Genomic DNA, 14380 nt, shown 5'->3' on the forward strand with positions numbered 1-14380 from the left:
GAAGGTTCGCTCTTTTATATGTGTCGGAAGATTAATAACGTGACTATATCTCTTTTTATAAGAGGAATTTACGATATGCATGTTACTAGTTAATATATGTGAGGTGATATTACGTGGACACTTAACTTTCAGTAATGCATGTTTCGATGGATAGAACTAGGCATCTAAGTATTCAAATATTGATGTCTATTTAATACATCAATTTATACGTACAGTATAACCACTTCAAATTTATATATATACCGTGGGATATCTTACATATAAGAAAGACTCTCTTCACATAATATTATGCGAAGGATTCCTTCTCTATTCTTTTCTCTCTTCTCTCCCTCCTAAGATATTATATAAGTTCATAAATTGTATTTTCAACACTGAACTCACCACGAGCATCACCAATTCATCATAGCGGGGAGGGTACCGACTACTCTCCATTCTCACCCCTTCCAAACCATACATTATACTTAGAATTTTAATTTTATTAAGTGTATCACGTGGTTTGTAATTATACGATTATACAATTCATGCTACTCTTTAGTATCTTTTGACCGTCTATAAATATTCCAGATCCAGCGACAGCGAGGGATTTACCCTTTTTTCAGTATATGAAAACCCATCTCTTGCTTTTAACTTCGATGAATCAAGGATAGGGCCAGAGCACTTTCCAGTGTGGATCTCGCGGTGGAGCCGAAGCTTCCGGAACCCAAACCCCTGTTCCTCTAAAACCCTCCTCCCCTCCCGACGCCACGGGGAGCTACTCGAATCCGCAGACGAGCCGCCGCACCCGCACCCGCACACACGCGCGCGCGACCATGTACCGGGCGGCGGCGTCGGCCATTTCAAGGTCCTCCTCGGCGCTGCGCAAGCAGCTCGCGCGGAGCGGCAGCGGGGAGCCGCAGCGGCTGTGGGCGCGCGGGTATGCGGCGAAGGAGGTGACCTTCGGCGTTGGCGCCCGCGCCGCCATGCTGCAGGGCGTCAACGACCTCGCCGACGCCGTCAAGGTCACCATGGGTCCCAAGGTTCGTGCTCTCTTGCTTTTCTTCTGAGCAGCCTGGTGTTGGTCGGGGGCGTGACGCAGCGGCGATCGGCGTGGATCTAGCGGAACCGCTGGGCTTTCGCACTCGATTGAGTGGCCTGCTTGCTTGCGTTGCAGGGGCGCACCGTGATTATCGATGGGTCCTATAAAGGCCCTAAAATCACGAAGGATGGGGTCACTGTTGCGAAGAGCGTGGAGTTCGAGGATACTGCGAAGAATGTTGGTGCGAACCTGGTGAAGCAAGTTGCTGAAGCTACGAACAAGGTTGCTGGGGATGGTATGGATTCAGGGCTTTGGCGAAATTACTGTGCTGGTCATTTGTTGCCATTAGAACTACTTGTTATCTTGAATATATCATCCATCTCTCCTATTCCTCATCTGATTTTGATGTCAACAATAGTGTTAATCATGATGCTATGTTTTGTCCATAATGTTTGTGTTATTAGAACAGGGAAATTCTGATGGCACAAATCAATTCGTTAAATTGTTAGTTGGATTATTGTGTTCAGTGCCTGAGGGGCTCACACTAGACTTGCATAGCAGCTGTTTCTCAGTGTTACTGTTGTTTCTGGGACTTTAGATTTTCTTCCTGGCTTAATATTACTTTTTTTTCCCACATTTTTGCACTGTATCGCACCAAATTCACTATGCTAACTACTACTGTATTTCACATACTTCCTAGTTCCAATTAGGTCTTAATTCTTTCCTGGGGCTGATGGTTCTCAAGTTGAGAACATGTGTACTATTGAGGAGCAAATAGGTAGCTTAAACAGTCAGGATCACTTAATTTCTGACATTACTTTTGTAGATACCTGTTTTGGGAAGCAATAAACGGAGGGCCCTACCAAATATTTCTATTTGTTTTCTTGCAATCATCAATTCAAAGCTGCCATGTAACCTGAAGTTTTGAACCAAACCAAGATGCTCTATCAATGTTAGGATGGATAGGGACTACTTGCCTGAATGAAGTATTGAGTACCACTCATTTGTTTCTTACTTGATGGGAAACAGGTACCACTTGTGCAACTGTACTTACACAGGCAATTCTTACGGAAGGATGCAAGGCCGTGGCAGCTGGTGTCAATGTTATGGACTTGCGTAATGGTGTAAACAAGGCCATAAATTCCATCACTGCTCACCTCAAAAGTAAAGCGTGGAAGATCAATTCCCCAGAAGAAATAAACCAGGTGAGATTCGCTGGTCTGTAAAGGTAGCTTTAGTTTTCTGCGCCCTTCAACTCCATAATGAGCCATTATTGAAGCTCATTGTGTATTTTCTTACTTGCATCTGCTGTCGTAAGCAATGAGAAATCATCATTTTGATTCTGTACTAGTAGGCTTTCCTTATTTTAATTGAAACTCTACTAAGCATGCCTAATTTCATTTTCCTCTTGTAAACCAGGTAGCAACCATTTCTGCCAATGGTGAAAAGGAAATTGGAGATCTGATATCAAAGGCTATGGAAAAAGTTGGAAAGGATGGAGTCATTACTATTGTTGTGAGTGCTGAGTGCTTCTTTTTGTTGCTAGGCTCTTTTTGTGTAGTCATTTTACAGTACTGCGACTTATCCTTGGAAATTGGCAGGATGGCAAAACATTGGACAATGAGCTTGAAGCAGTACAGGGAATGAAGCTGTCCAGAGGATACATATCTCCTTATTTTGTGACTGATGAGAAGACTCAAAAATGTGTAAGTTTGCATTTCCTAGTCTAAGAAGTTAACCAGCACAACGATATCTTAGCTATTTTTCTTTCAGGGAATCTTTGGTTCCCCTGGCCATCTTTGTTTCCTTTGCCCACCACTTCTTTTCTTGGGCACTAAAGTTGGCAAGGGAACCAAACATGCCCTCAGTTCCTCTTCGTGCTTTGATTTTGTGATTGCGATAAGTATGCTGGTAGAAATAGTACACTAACAGGAAAATTAAAGGTTGTAGGTTGTTTACTCTTTTGGAGTTTTGGACCTCAGGAGCTTCTATATAATCACTAATAGGCTATAAAATTTTGTTTGCAAACTTTTCATATGTGTTTACTTGTCCTTAAAGGTGGGGCATCTGGGATTGCTTTTGGCCTATTAAAAGTTCGACAAGACCAGAAAAAAAAACATTGACGAGATGCATATCAACAGATAGGAAGATTCCGTATGAATGGTATGAGATTAATTTCACCTATCTATTTTATACCTGTGCAGGAGATGGAGAACCCTCTGATTCTTATCCATGACAAGAAAATCTCAAACATGAATTCTCTCCTTCCAGTATTAGAAATTTCTATCAAGGTATCTTTGTTCATTCATGTCTCAGCTTCTGGTGGTATGCTATGTAAAATTGGTGACATCTGACGAGTGATAAACTTGTAATTGGTCTATGCAGAATCGCAGGCCTCTTCTCATTGTGGCTGAGGATGTAGAAGGAGAAGCTCTCTCAATGCTTGTACTGAACAAGCATCGCGCTGGACTCAAGGTGATATTAATTATTTCCTCCAGGCCTGATATATACTGTCCTGAAGTGCTTATATCAGCTACTGGACAATCTGTACCCTTGGACGGAAGCAAGACATTTTCTTTGTCTTCTTTCTTCTTTTTGAATCAAAGAGCACCCTCATTTGTAGCGCTTCTTCCCTTCCGCACGCCATTGAACTATGTCTAATGGTTATCATGGTGAAGCTTATTCATGTAAATTCTTCAACTAATTGCCATTGGTCAATTATAGGTATGTGCTGTCAAAGCTCCTGGATTTGGTGATAACAGAAGGCACAATCTGGATGATATGGCTGTGATGACTGGAGGAGAGGTTAGTTACTATTGGCCAGTAACCTAAAGTTTCGTTACTTGAATACATTTCTTTGACTCAAATTGACTTCAATACATCATTTTGATTTCAAGGTTGTTAGCGAGGAACGAGGTCTTGATCTTGGCAAAGTTCAACTACAAATGCTTGGCACTGCCAAAAAGGTTTGTCAGCTCTCATAAATTGTTGTGCCTGAGGTCAAGACCGTGACATTCTTCTTCACAGGTTACTGTATCTCTTGATGATACTATCATCCTAGATGGTGGAGGTGATAAAAAGCAGATAGAGGAGAGGTGCCAACAGGTCTCACATTTCAATTCTCATTGAATCTCAAGCCCTGGATAGTGCTAGAAGGAAGATTTGTCAATTGGAATCACATTGTTCTGATGTCCTTGACAGCTTAGGGAATCTATTGACACAAGCACTGCTATGTTTGATAAAGAAAAGGCCCAAGAGCGTTTATCTAAGTTATCTGGAGGTGTTGCTGTCCTCAAGGTTTGTTGAATATTCAGAAACTGATGTGTGGGTGAATTTCCTTTTTCAAGTCTTCAGTATGCACTTAAATTGCAGATTGGTGGAGCTAGTGAAGCTGAAGTTGGTGAGAAAAAAGATAGGGTAACAGATGCTCTAAATGCTGCAAAGGCTGCTGTGGAGGAGGGCATTGTGCCAGGTTACAGAACTTTCTCGGGCAATTTACATCTTATTTTTCCACTTCTTATTTCATAACTTGCTTATTATATTACCCTATGCAACCTAACCTTCAATTCATTCTTTGCTTCATGTCTCTTCACAGGTGGTGGAGTTGCCCTTCTATATGCCACAAAGGAGCTCGACAAGATTAGCACAGCAAATGAGGATGAAAAGATTGGAGTTCAAATTATCAAGAATGCTTTGAAGGTAATTTCTTCTACTATCTAGTTTCATGACTGGGTTATTGTTTCTTGAACCTATAATGATTCCGGGAATCTCTGCAGGCTCCCTTGATGACCATTGCTGCAAATGCTGGCATTGATGGGGCTATAGTCATCGGGAAGCTAACTGAACAAGATGACCTTAGTTTGGGCTATGACGCAGCTAGAGGTTTGTACTGTTAACTATGTGTGAACAATTCATTCTAAATTTGAGGGGCTCCAAGAAGTACCATGTTCTGTCCCACTAATTAATTCATGCATTTTTGCAACTTCAGGTGAGTATGTAGACATGATTAAGGCTGGAATCATCGATCCAGTGAAGGTGATCCGCACTGCACTTCAAGATGCTGCAAGGTAACATCTTCAGGATCATTGCCCGTGCCTCTTTTTTTACAACTAAAATGATCACACTTGTTTACAAAGCTTTATTGCTGTTGTGCAGTGTTTCCTTGCTGATGACAACCACAGAAGCTGCTGTTTCTGAGCTCCCAGCAACGAAGGCCAGAATAGCCAGCCGCATGCCGCAAATGAGTGGAATGGATTTTTGAGGACGACTCCACCTGATTTATGATTGACATGTTCTTGGCCAAAGATGGTACTTGGGAACGAACTTAACGAGGTGCAAAGCTGGCACCCAGATGTGACTTTTGGTGTAGGGCCAATGGTGATGCAACCTGAACTAATTTAGAGCCTTTCATTTTGTAGACTCAAATTTATGGTATGCAACTTGGTACTGTTAGAAGTAGCGGAATTTTGCTGCGCACTCTTACGAGTTACGAGCTCACTTGGGCTGCCCCTCCGTCACAATCTTTGAGTTCTCGACCTCTGTCTCCTCACCGACTTCTCATATTGGTTTTCCCACTTGCATAGATCCTGTTAACCTCCAATTTTATGTCATTGATCACATACCAAAGCACCAACGATATATTATTCATTTAGAAGAATCACTGTAACACGAAGTAGCACCTCAAGATCACAGGTGCCGTGATATAGATAGATTTGGATCATTTTGAAGGATTTCTATAGAGAGCAGACATAAAAGACCGCATGAAGAGTAAGATTTGGATCATTTTGAAGGGTTTCTATCCAGACCAGACTCGAAGGTCCTATGCCGTCTTGGCCTCGTCGGGCGGCTGGATGAAGCGGGGAACTTCTCCGTTCATCACCCTCCATGGTCCCCAGTAGAACTTGGGCGGCATGATCGGCACGGCCTCACCTGGGTGATCCTCCCAGTACTTCTCCTGCGAATTGGAAAATGGGGCGTTAATTTGACACGCTTCAATGAAGTACGATCTGATAGCTCAATGCTTGAAGAAATTGATGTTTTTAGAACATCACAACTTGACAGCCAGAAATTCTTCGAGCACAGAATGCGGCAAAATCATGTTAATCTCAAGTAAAACACAGAACCGCAATCTGCGCATCACCACGGTACTCGAGTGAGCTAGAAATCGCGGCGGCCTGGTGTGGTTTCCCGGGCAAGCATTCCAACGAGCACCTGATGGGCACTGCAGCGCCGGTGGACGCAGGGAAAGGAGCGAGGGCCAAGGGAGGATTGAAGAGCCGAGGTGATGAGGTTGGCTGACCTTGTAGAGCTGCTCGGTGACGGCGGCACCGACGACGCCGGTGTAGAAGGCGGCGACGTAGGTGCCGACGAGCGGCGCGAAGGAGCGCGGCGGGCGGTACGGCTCCACCATGTCCCACACCACCGTCTTCTCCCACTTGTGGAACTGCCGGTCCGCGTACCACCTCCAGAAATGTCTCGACATCGCCGCCGCCTCCTCTCCTCTCCCCTCCCCTCTCGCGAGCTCGCGGCAATCGGCGACGCGGCACGGCCGCCGCCGGGGCTCTGGAGTCGGAGTCTCGGAGACGTGAGGCTGCGAAATGGGCCGGCGCGTTTGCGTTGTGTTGAATATTTGGGTCGAGCGGGCTCACAGGCAGGGTAGGTAGCAAGCCCACCTCCACCCCGCCCGTTACGGCCCATGTGTGCAGTCTCCGCGCCGCGAAAACACAAAACCGGCTGGTGGTCGAAAGGGGCGAAAAAACGAAATAACTCGCGGTTTCTTGCGCCACTCCGGCTACGCCGCCGCCCGCCGCAGCCGCCGCAGCCGAGATGGGAATCAAGGTGAGTGCGGGGGATCCATCTTCCCTCTCCCTTCCTTTGGATTTCGAGGTTGTTTCCTTTTGGAGGTGAATCGATTGATGGGCTATGCTTCGGTTCGCGCCCGCGGCGTGTGTAGGGTTTGACGAAGCTGCTGGCGGACAATGCGCCCAAGGCTATGAAGGAACAGAAGTTCGAGAGCTACTTCGGCCGCAAAATCGCCGTCGACGCCAGCATGAGCATCTACCAGTTCCTGGTGTGTTGAGCCGCAACACTAGTCCTCATTTCTTTTCCTTGTCATCCTGGGCTTAGATGACACTAGTTTGGTTAGTGTTTGTTTTCTGGGCTGATTGCCTCTTCGTATGTTGTTGACTGCTGTTTTTGCGAATGGTACGGGTGTTGCTTGCAATGCTACTCTTTTAAATTGGGTTTAGGGTTTAACATTGTTAAACCTTGCAATGGCTTCTTATTCCAGTTGTGGGTGTTTGGATTATGGAAAGTTCTACAACTTTTTTTTTAAAGATGTGCAAGTGAACTGGCAATATCCAAGTGATTGTGCTTAAGAGGAGCACTTACATGGGTACATTGTTCTCCCTTTTTCCTTAGTTCAACTGGGTTGATTAAAATTGGCCGCCTCCAAGATTGTCTGGTTTGGCTTGTTCAAAATAAATAAATGATGAAGGCAATTGCATTGGTTGCATGTATTCTTTGTTCTTGACTCTTGAGGCATGCTTCTTATGCCTCCTTGAACAGATAGTAGTTGGAAGAACAGGTACGGAAACTCTCACAAACGAAGCTGGTGAAGTCACTAGGTACACATAAATATATCCTTTCAAGCACGCTTGGTATCTCAAGATGCAGTCACTATGTTTTTAGATTTATATCCCCCCCCCTAATTTATTACTTGTTCGCTAGTCACCTGCAAGGTATGTTCAACCGGACAATAAGGTTGCTGGAGGCAGGAATCAAGCCAGTGTAACCACGATTTCCTTTCCTTTATTGCCACTGTAATCTTTGATAGGAATATGTGTAAAAAATATGATGCCATCTAAATGAATCACTTCATTGTTTGTGCAGTTACGTTTTTGATGGCAAGCCTCCTGATCTGAAGAAACAAGAGCTTGCTAAAAGGCATGATATATTTTTTCACCCTTTGATTATTCCTATGTTATTAAGAGATTTCCTTAAATCCGTGCTTCAAATTCTTATATTGTTGCTAGAGTGTACTATTCTTTTCAGATACTCAAAGAGAGAGGATGCAACCAAAGAACTGACTGAGGCAGTAGAGGTAACTGTCTTGATCAAAGTTTTTCTCTTTTTGGTATCATATTCTTGTGTCAACTTCTTCTATTTCTGAATCCTAAAGGAAAACGGCCCCTGATGTTTCAGGAGGGAGATAAGGACGCGATTGAAAAATTTAGCAAGAGGACTGTAAAGGTAATTTCTTCATTTTGCTGTCAGTAGGCTTACTTGAAAAGTTCATGGGTACTCCCCATAGAAGAATTCAAGGTGATTTAGTATATTCTGAAGCACCCTTAGATTCGTTCACGGTACAAATGTCAAAGATAATATGTAAGCTGCAAGTTTTTTTCCCCTAAGAGTAAGCTATGGGCTCATCTTGTTCCTCCCTTTTATGAACAGGTCACAAGGCAGCACAACGATGACTGTAAACGACTATTGAGACTTATGGGGGTTCCTGTTGTAGAGGTGAATTCAGTTTTCATTGGTATCATGCCACTATGATGAGTCAGCCTTGTTCTAAAGAGTTGACATCTACCTTGTCGGACTAATAGGCACCTTGTGAAGCAGAAGCAGAATGTGCAGCACTTTGTATAAATGATAAGGTACCATTGAGTCTTTGACAAAGACCTGCACCTTCTTGTTTTCACTCCTTCCGCTTTTCACTTAGTGCTTCTATTTTGTAGGTGTATGCTGTTGCTTCAGAAGATATGGACTCCCTTACTTTTGGGGCTCCACGGTTCCTTCGTCATTTGATGGATCCAAGTTCCAAGAAAATACCTGTGATGGAATTTGATGTTGCCAAAGTGTGCATTTTTGTTATGTGCTCAATAATAGCCTTGATGCTGCATATATGTCACCAATTCTTATGTTGCAGGTTTTGGAGGAGCTTGAACTCACCATGGACCAATTCATTGATTTGTGCATCCTCTGTGGATGTGACTATTGTGATAGCATCAAAGGTATCCTATATCAATTCTACAGCATACTACTTCACAATTTATATGCATTTCTAAAATGCATTTCAAACTCTGTATCTTTGCTTGTCCCACTAGGTATTGGGGGGCAAACAGCTCTGAAGCTTATTCGTCAACACGGGTCCATAGAAAGCATTTTGGAGAATCTTAATAAAGACAGGTTAGTTCATTCAAAATATTTGTAGATTTACCTTTGATGTTTTTCCTTTTTATTAACCATCATGGCACTGTACTTTTCATTTATTAACCAGTGACGTTTTTCTTCTTTTATTGGCATTCCTTGTGTTGGATATTTTATTGGTGACATGAAAGGAAACTGTTTGCTATTTGATTCTGCTTAATTTGTCTGCATGCTTGCTGCAGATATCAAATTCCTGAAGACTGGCCTTACCAAGAAGCTCGACGCTTGTTCAAGGAACCTAATGTTACATTAGATATTCCTGAGTTGAAATGGACTGCACCTGATGAGGAGGTACTCCTACTGACCTTGCTTACTTACCTTTAAACTCCATACATACATACTGAATGTACCCATTGCTCCTGGCCTCTTTCCAGGGTCTCATAACCTTCCTGGTAAAAGACAATGGCTTCAACGAAGATCGGGTGACAAAGGTATGCACTTTTCTTTTGGTTTTCACTGTTCAGTTTCTCCAATCAATTTTGTCATCTATGATTTTCTTGTGTTTTGTTTAGGCCATAGAGAAGATCAAATCTGCCAAGAATAAATCATCCCAAGGAAGGTGAGTACCATTGTACATCTTCTACGAAATGCCTGTGTGCATATTTGCTTGTTGAAGTTGATCTTAATGTACTAATTTTTGACTTCATGTAACCAGACTCGAGTCCTTTTTCAAGCCAGTTGCTAGCACTTCAGCACCGCTGAAACGGAAGGTACCTTCTACAATGGTCTCCCCATCCCTCATGCTTATCTATGATTCTGAGCCTTCTCCGCAGTCATCAGCATGTCAACATATGCAGGCCAGGTAGCAATTTGGTCAATAGAAGCTGTATCTTGCTAGCCAGTGCTATTGTATGCTATATAGTTGAAATGAGATTTTTATGTCTTCTCTATCAATACCATGCCAGGCAGTAATGCCGGCCGCTTCAAAAAAAAGTTTTAAAAAAGAAATGGGATTTTATGGCCTTGTGCATCCTGTTTTCCCCTTCAAGACTCATAGCAGCGTGATTTGTTTGAAATCATATGTTACTCATTTAACTGCACTGTGGGACAGATCTTTCTTTTGCATGTCAGTATTTAAGGTCAAGTCTCTGTCACACAAATGCAGGAGACTTCAGAGAAAACAACTAAGGCAGCTGCGAACAAGAAAACAAAGGCCGGTGGAAAGAAGAAATAAGCTTGAATGCTTGCTGTGCAATGGATCAGCAGAAGCTGCGGCGGCCAGTGGCCTTCTTACTTAGATTGTTTAACTACGTGCTGTAACTCAAACTTTGGTCAATGTTTCCGTATGTTCCAAGCTAGGTAAATTAGTTTTCCTTGAAGAGAGAATTGTTGTACCAAGTGACAAAAAAAAACCTATCACGTATGTTAGTCCGTCCGATCATGTTTGTACATTTGCCTCTTCCCTTCCGGAGTTTTCATGCTGAGAAGAGGCTGCCTTGCTGTTAAAGAGGGTTTTGGTCTGTCCAGACCTCCTGGGAGTATCAACAACACGCTAGTGTCGTGTGGACATGTCCGGGAGCAGTGGTTTTGTGGTTGGTGCTCAGTGTTCCAAAGTGCTTGATGTTCATTGTTCGAGGAGATTGATGCGTTTTCTCTCTTGTTTGTGAACGCCAGTCTCTGCTCGTCGTCGTCTGCGATTGTACCTGCGTGAAGCAAGGCCATCCCGATTTCCCCAAGCTCCCCTCGCTCGGTAGCAACCTTTCTGCCGGCACCACGCCAGGCTGGGATGAAAACCAATGCAACAGGCTTGACGGCGAAAGACACGAAACCGGCGACGGCCGCCGGCACGCATGCATCTGGACCAAGCTGCTGGCAGGGAAAGCAGCATCGGCGCGCGTTGCACGCCGGGCCGCGCAAGGAACCTCTGCTCTAAAGTCCTTCGACCATGCTTATACCAGCGGAACGGCCGCGCCACGGACGGGATCACGACCTCCAGACCTCCTGACTGGAGGTAGCCTGCGCCGGCGACGAGGCTGCAGGCCTCCTGGCTGCCTGCCGCCGGCACGCATGCAGAAGGATGGATCGAGCGCGCGCGCGAGGACGACGTTGCGTGCTCCGGGTGCGCCCGCCCCGGTGGCGAGGCGAGGGGTGGCGGGACGCCCCCTCCAGAAATTTCTCTATTTTCTTTCTCCCTGCACAGATCGTATCGAAGTCTCAAATTTATTGTGATGATGGCTAGATTCGTCCTACATTCGCATGATTTTTCTCGAGATTTTTGCGCGTCTGTAACCACGTGAAATTGCGATTTTGTTTGGCTCTCGGGGTGGACGGTATTTCGTTTACCGTCCACCCCTGCAGAATTTTCTCTATTTTCTTTCTCCCTGCACAGATCATATCGGAGACTGAAATTTCTTGTGATGCCGAGTCACTTCATCCCCTGTTTACATGTTTTTTCTCGCGATTTTTGCGCGCCTCTAGACCTGTGAAATCGCGATTTCTTTTATGTCGGGGTGGACGGTATTTCGTTTACCGTCCACCCCTTGCAGCAATTTCACCTTTTCCGTTCTCCCTCTACAGATCGCTTCGGGGAGTGAAACTTTGTGTGATGTTGACTACTCTCGTTCCCCGATCATATGAATTTTCTCGTGATTTATGCGCTTCGGTACCTCCGTCAAATCGAGATTTTCTTGGTCAGCGTTTTGTTCGTCGGCCACCCCTCACCGTCGCCATGGACTGTTGTTCTTGAGTTGCTCGCAACGCTCTCGTATGATCTCATAAACTCTCAGCCACGTACTTGTAGTAAACACTGTGATATGGGGAGCGCTCGAGTACAAATCAACCAAACTGGCATGGTGGCCATGGCGGTTCGAGATCGACAGAGCTGAGAGCCCTCGACGGCCGGCGGCCCGCAGCCGAAGCTATACTAGTGGGCGGAGGGGTCTCGCACGCGGACTCGATCAAGAGACGCGGCGGACTCCTGATGGCGGTCTCGCCAAGGGACGTGAGCGCACGGCGAGGGGTGCTCGGAGATGCGTGCATGCACGCACCGTCGTGCCGGATGGCTCGGCACCGGCGTGGCGCTCACCGCGTCTTGAACTACCAGCGCCGCCGCCGGCGCGCGCGGGAGGACGGCACCGCGCACCGGAGGACGTGCTGGGACGGGTTTCGTGCGTGCGCACGCGTCCGGCTCCGGCGGCGAGGGGGTTCGGCGTTTGGTTCATCGGCCACCCCTCACCAGCGCCATGGATTGTTCTTCACAAGGTAAAGCCATGTCTTGGAGCCAAACGCTAGAGATTACGCTCGCAACTCTCTCGCCACGTACGTGTAGAAAACTGTTGGTGACATGGAAGCGCTCGACTACATCAACCAAACTGCCATGACGGCACGGCCATTGCGGTTCGGGACACGAGAGCGCTCGACGTCCCGCAGCTGATGCTTACTAGCGGGCAGCGTGGTCTCAGCGTGACGCGTTCCGCACTCGGACTCGCCCAAAGGACGCGGCGGACTCCCCGGCGGCGGTCTCGCCAAGGGGCATGAGCGCACGGTGAGTGGCGCTCGGGGACGCGTGCACACAGCGTCACGCCGGATGGCTCTGTGCCGCCGCCGCGCTCACCACGTACTGAACTACCAGCGCCGGCGTGCGCGGGGGATGGCAGCACGCACCGGAGGATATGCTGGGACGAGTCTCCTGCACGCTCGTGTCGTCGTGCGTGCGCCCGCGTCCGGCGGCGAGGGGGTACGCCGTGGTGCAGGGGTGGTCGGTATTCCATTTACCGTCCACCCCCGCAGAAATTTCTCATATTTCGTTCTCGCTCTAGAGATCATATCAGGGTCTGATTTTTCGTGCGATGCCGTGTAACTGCGCTCCCTGCACTTGTGCATTTTCTCGTGATTTTAGCGCAACCGAGCCGCCGTAAAAACTGCGAGATTTGGGATCTTGGGGTGGACGGTATCTCATTTACCGTCCACCCCTGCACAAGTTTCTCCTTTTTGTTTCTCACTCCAAGGATCGAATTGGATTATGAAATTTTGCACGCTGATGAATATCTTCATGATCCGTTCACGTGCATTTTTCTGTGATTTTTGCGCGTCCGCTCAGCCATAAAATCAGGATTTTGTGGATCTCTGGGTGGTCGGTGACCGCGGGGCATCGCCATGGATGGTTCCTCGAAGGGGCGAGGAGCGAGCGATCACCAGACCGGCATGGCAGCCACCGGCCACCACGGCAGAAGGGACGAGGCTGGCAACGGCTGCCGACCTGCTGCCTGCTGGTAGCCAAGCGGCCGCGGCGCGTGTAGGCGCTGGGCTTTCGATCCCGACTTGTCTTGGGCGCGCGGTCTCGCCACGCACCTCGCGCTCAAAGCGTTTCGTGCCGGCGCGCGCTCTGCTCCCTGAGGCCTGGAGGGACCACGCACTATTGACTACTGTGCTTGCCAAATTCTCCCGTCCACTCCCAGGCACGTACCTGCAGTAGCCACCTGGTGACAAGGCTAAGCGCTCACCTGCAGAGATCAATTCATGCTCCTGGACGTGAAATGCATTCGTCACGGACCTGGTGGCGCCCAAGGAAGGGTCGGCGCTACGCTGACGACGTAGTTCACGGAGCTGCTCCGCCCCTGCTGCGAGGCCACCGATGCCGACAGAGGCTAATGCAGCCTCGACGGCGGCTGCTCGTAAATAATCTGCTTCTTGAGTTTTTGTCACGAGTTGACTGCACTGCACTGCAAGGGGTTGATGTCTCTGAATTTCTATTCCTGACTGAAAGTCAAAACTCTACCCGGGATCTGCCATCAGTGCTTCGTTGATTGTTCATAGTCCTTTCATCAGTTGGTGTTCGTCAAGTATTAGAATATTAAAATTGGAATACTTGTCTTATATATTTAAGATATTTAAATTAGAATATGCGGCTTGTGTATTTGTTTATTCGTCGATTAATTTTTATCTTTTATGATTAGTGTTTTATATGCTCAGGAGCTGATTAGTATTATATTTATTGCAGGATCATTTTAGGTTGGTGAAACCAACGCGATAGCCGGTGTGCTATTTACTCATCATATTTATCGTAAGTCTGTATTTAATAAGCAGTCTCCTATCCCTAGTTATCTACGATCATGACTATGCGGCCTAAAAATCTGTCGTCTCCCCCAAGCAGTTCCACCCGAAGGGAAAACTTCTCTACGGCAACAACGCTCTCTCAAACTGCCAAACACGGCT

General features: G+C 46.6%; 3 protein-coding genes across 3 annotated transcripts; 2 read left to right on the forward strand and 1 right to left on the reverse strand.

Annotated features, from left to right (window-relative positions):
- Positions 1-657: 657 nt before the first annotated feature.
- Positions 658-5527, forward strand: LOC112884454 (chaperonin CPN60-like 2, mitochondrial). The gene is made up of 16 exons (XM_025949839.1): positions 658-1016; positions 1151-1310; positions 2045-2220; positions 2435-2530; positions 2617-2721; positions 3220-3306; positions 3401-3490; positions 3740-3820; positions 3913-3981; positions 4043-4120; positions 4217-4312; positions 4388-4487; positions 4611-4714; positions 4792-4897; positions 5004-5082; positions 5171-5527. Exons 1-16 carry the CDS (start codon positions 810-812, stop codon positions 5274-5276), a joined length of 1740 nt encoding a protein of 579 aa, XP_025805624.1. The 5' UTR covers positions 658-809; the 3' UTR covers positions 5277-5527.
- Positions 5528-5633: 106 nt separating this feature from the next.
- Positions 5634-6628, reverse strand: LOC112884468 (uncharacterized protein At4g29660). The gene is made up of 2 exons (XM_025949860.1): positions 6315-6628; positions 5634-5969 (listed from the first exon to the last, which is right to left on the reverse strand). Exons 1-2 carry the CDS (start codon positions 6495-6497, stop codon positions 5835-5837), a joined length of 318 nt encoding a protein of 105 aa, XP_025805645.1. The 5' UTR covers positions 6498-6628; the 3' UTR covers positions 5634-5834.
- Positions 6629-6698: 70 nt separating this feature from the next.
- On the forward strand, positions 6699-10673 carry LOC112884459 (flap endonuclease 1). Its single transcript, XM_025949844.1, has 17 exons — positions 6699-6853; positions 6969-7085; positions 7583-7641; positions 7745-7804; positions 7907-7960; positions 8069-8117; positions 8219-8266; positions 8471-8536; positions 8623-8673; positions 8755-8874; positions 8946-9030; positions 9124-9205; positions 9409-9517; positions 9601-9657; positions 9739-9785; positions 9882-9936; positions 10332-10673. The coding sequence occupies exons 1-17, from the start codon at positions 6842-6844 to the stop codon at positions 10398-10400; spliced, it is 1140 nt and encodes a 379-aa protein (XP_025805629.1). The 5' UTR covers positions 6699-6841; the 3' UTR covers positions 10401-10673.
- The last annotated feature ends 3707 nt before the right edge of the window (positions 10674-14380 follow it).

The sequence above is a fragment of the Panicum hallii genome, chromosome 3 (genome assembly GCF_002211085.1).
Source record: "Panicum hallii strain FIL2 chromosome 3, PHallii_v3.1, whole genome shotgun sequence".
Taxonomy (NCBI): Eukaryota; Viridiplantae; Streptophyta; class Magnoliopsida; order Poales; family Poaceae; genus Panicum; species Panicum hallii.

Bases quoted from the DNA above. Each gene is read 5' to 3' on its own strand.
- LOC112884454 (XM_025949839.1), top strand. From the start codon at position 810: ATGTACCGGGCGGCGGCGTCGGCCATTTCAAGGTCCTCCTCGGCGCTG. The intron at 2,531-2,616 runs GTGAGTGCTGAG...GGAAATTGGCAG, and splicing joins ATGGAGTCATTACTATTGTT to GATGGCAAAACATTGGACAA. The intron at 2,722-3,219 runs GTAAGTTTGCAT...ATACCTGTGCAG, and splicing joins ATGAGAAGACTCAAAAATGT to GAGATGGAGAACCCTCTGAT.
- LOC112884459 (XM_025949844.1), top strand. The intron at 8,537-8,622 runs GTGAATTCAGTT...TCGGACTAATAG, and splicing joins TGGGGGTTCCTGTTGTAGAG to GCACCTTGTGAAGCAGAAGC. The intron at 9,518-9,600 runs GTACTCCTACTG...GCCTCTTTCCAG, and splicing joins GGACTGCACCTGATGAGGAG to GGTCTCATAACCTTCCTGGT.
- LOC112884468 (XM_025949860.1), bottom strand. From the start codon at position 6,497: ATGTCGAGACATTTCTGGAGGTGGTACGCGGACCGGCAGTTCCACAAG. The intron at 5,970-6,314 runs GTCAGCCAACCT...TCCAATTCGCAG, and splicing joins TCACCGAGCAGCTCTACAAG to GAGAAGTACTGGGAGGATCA.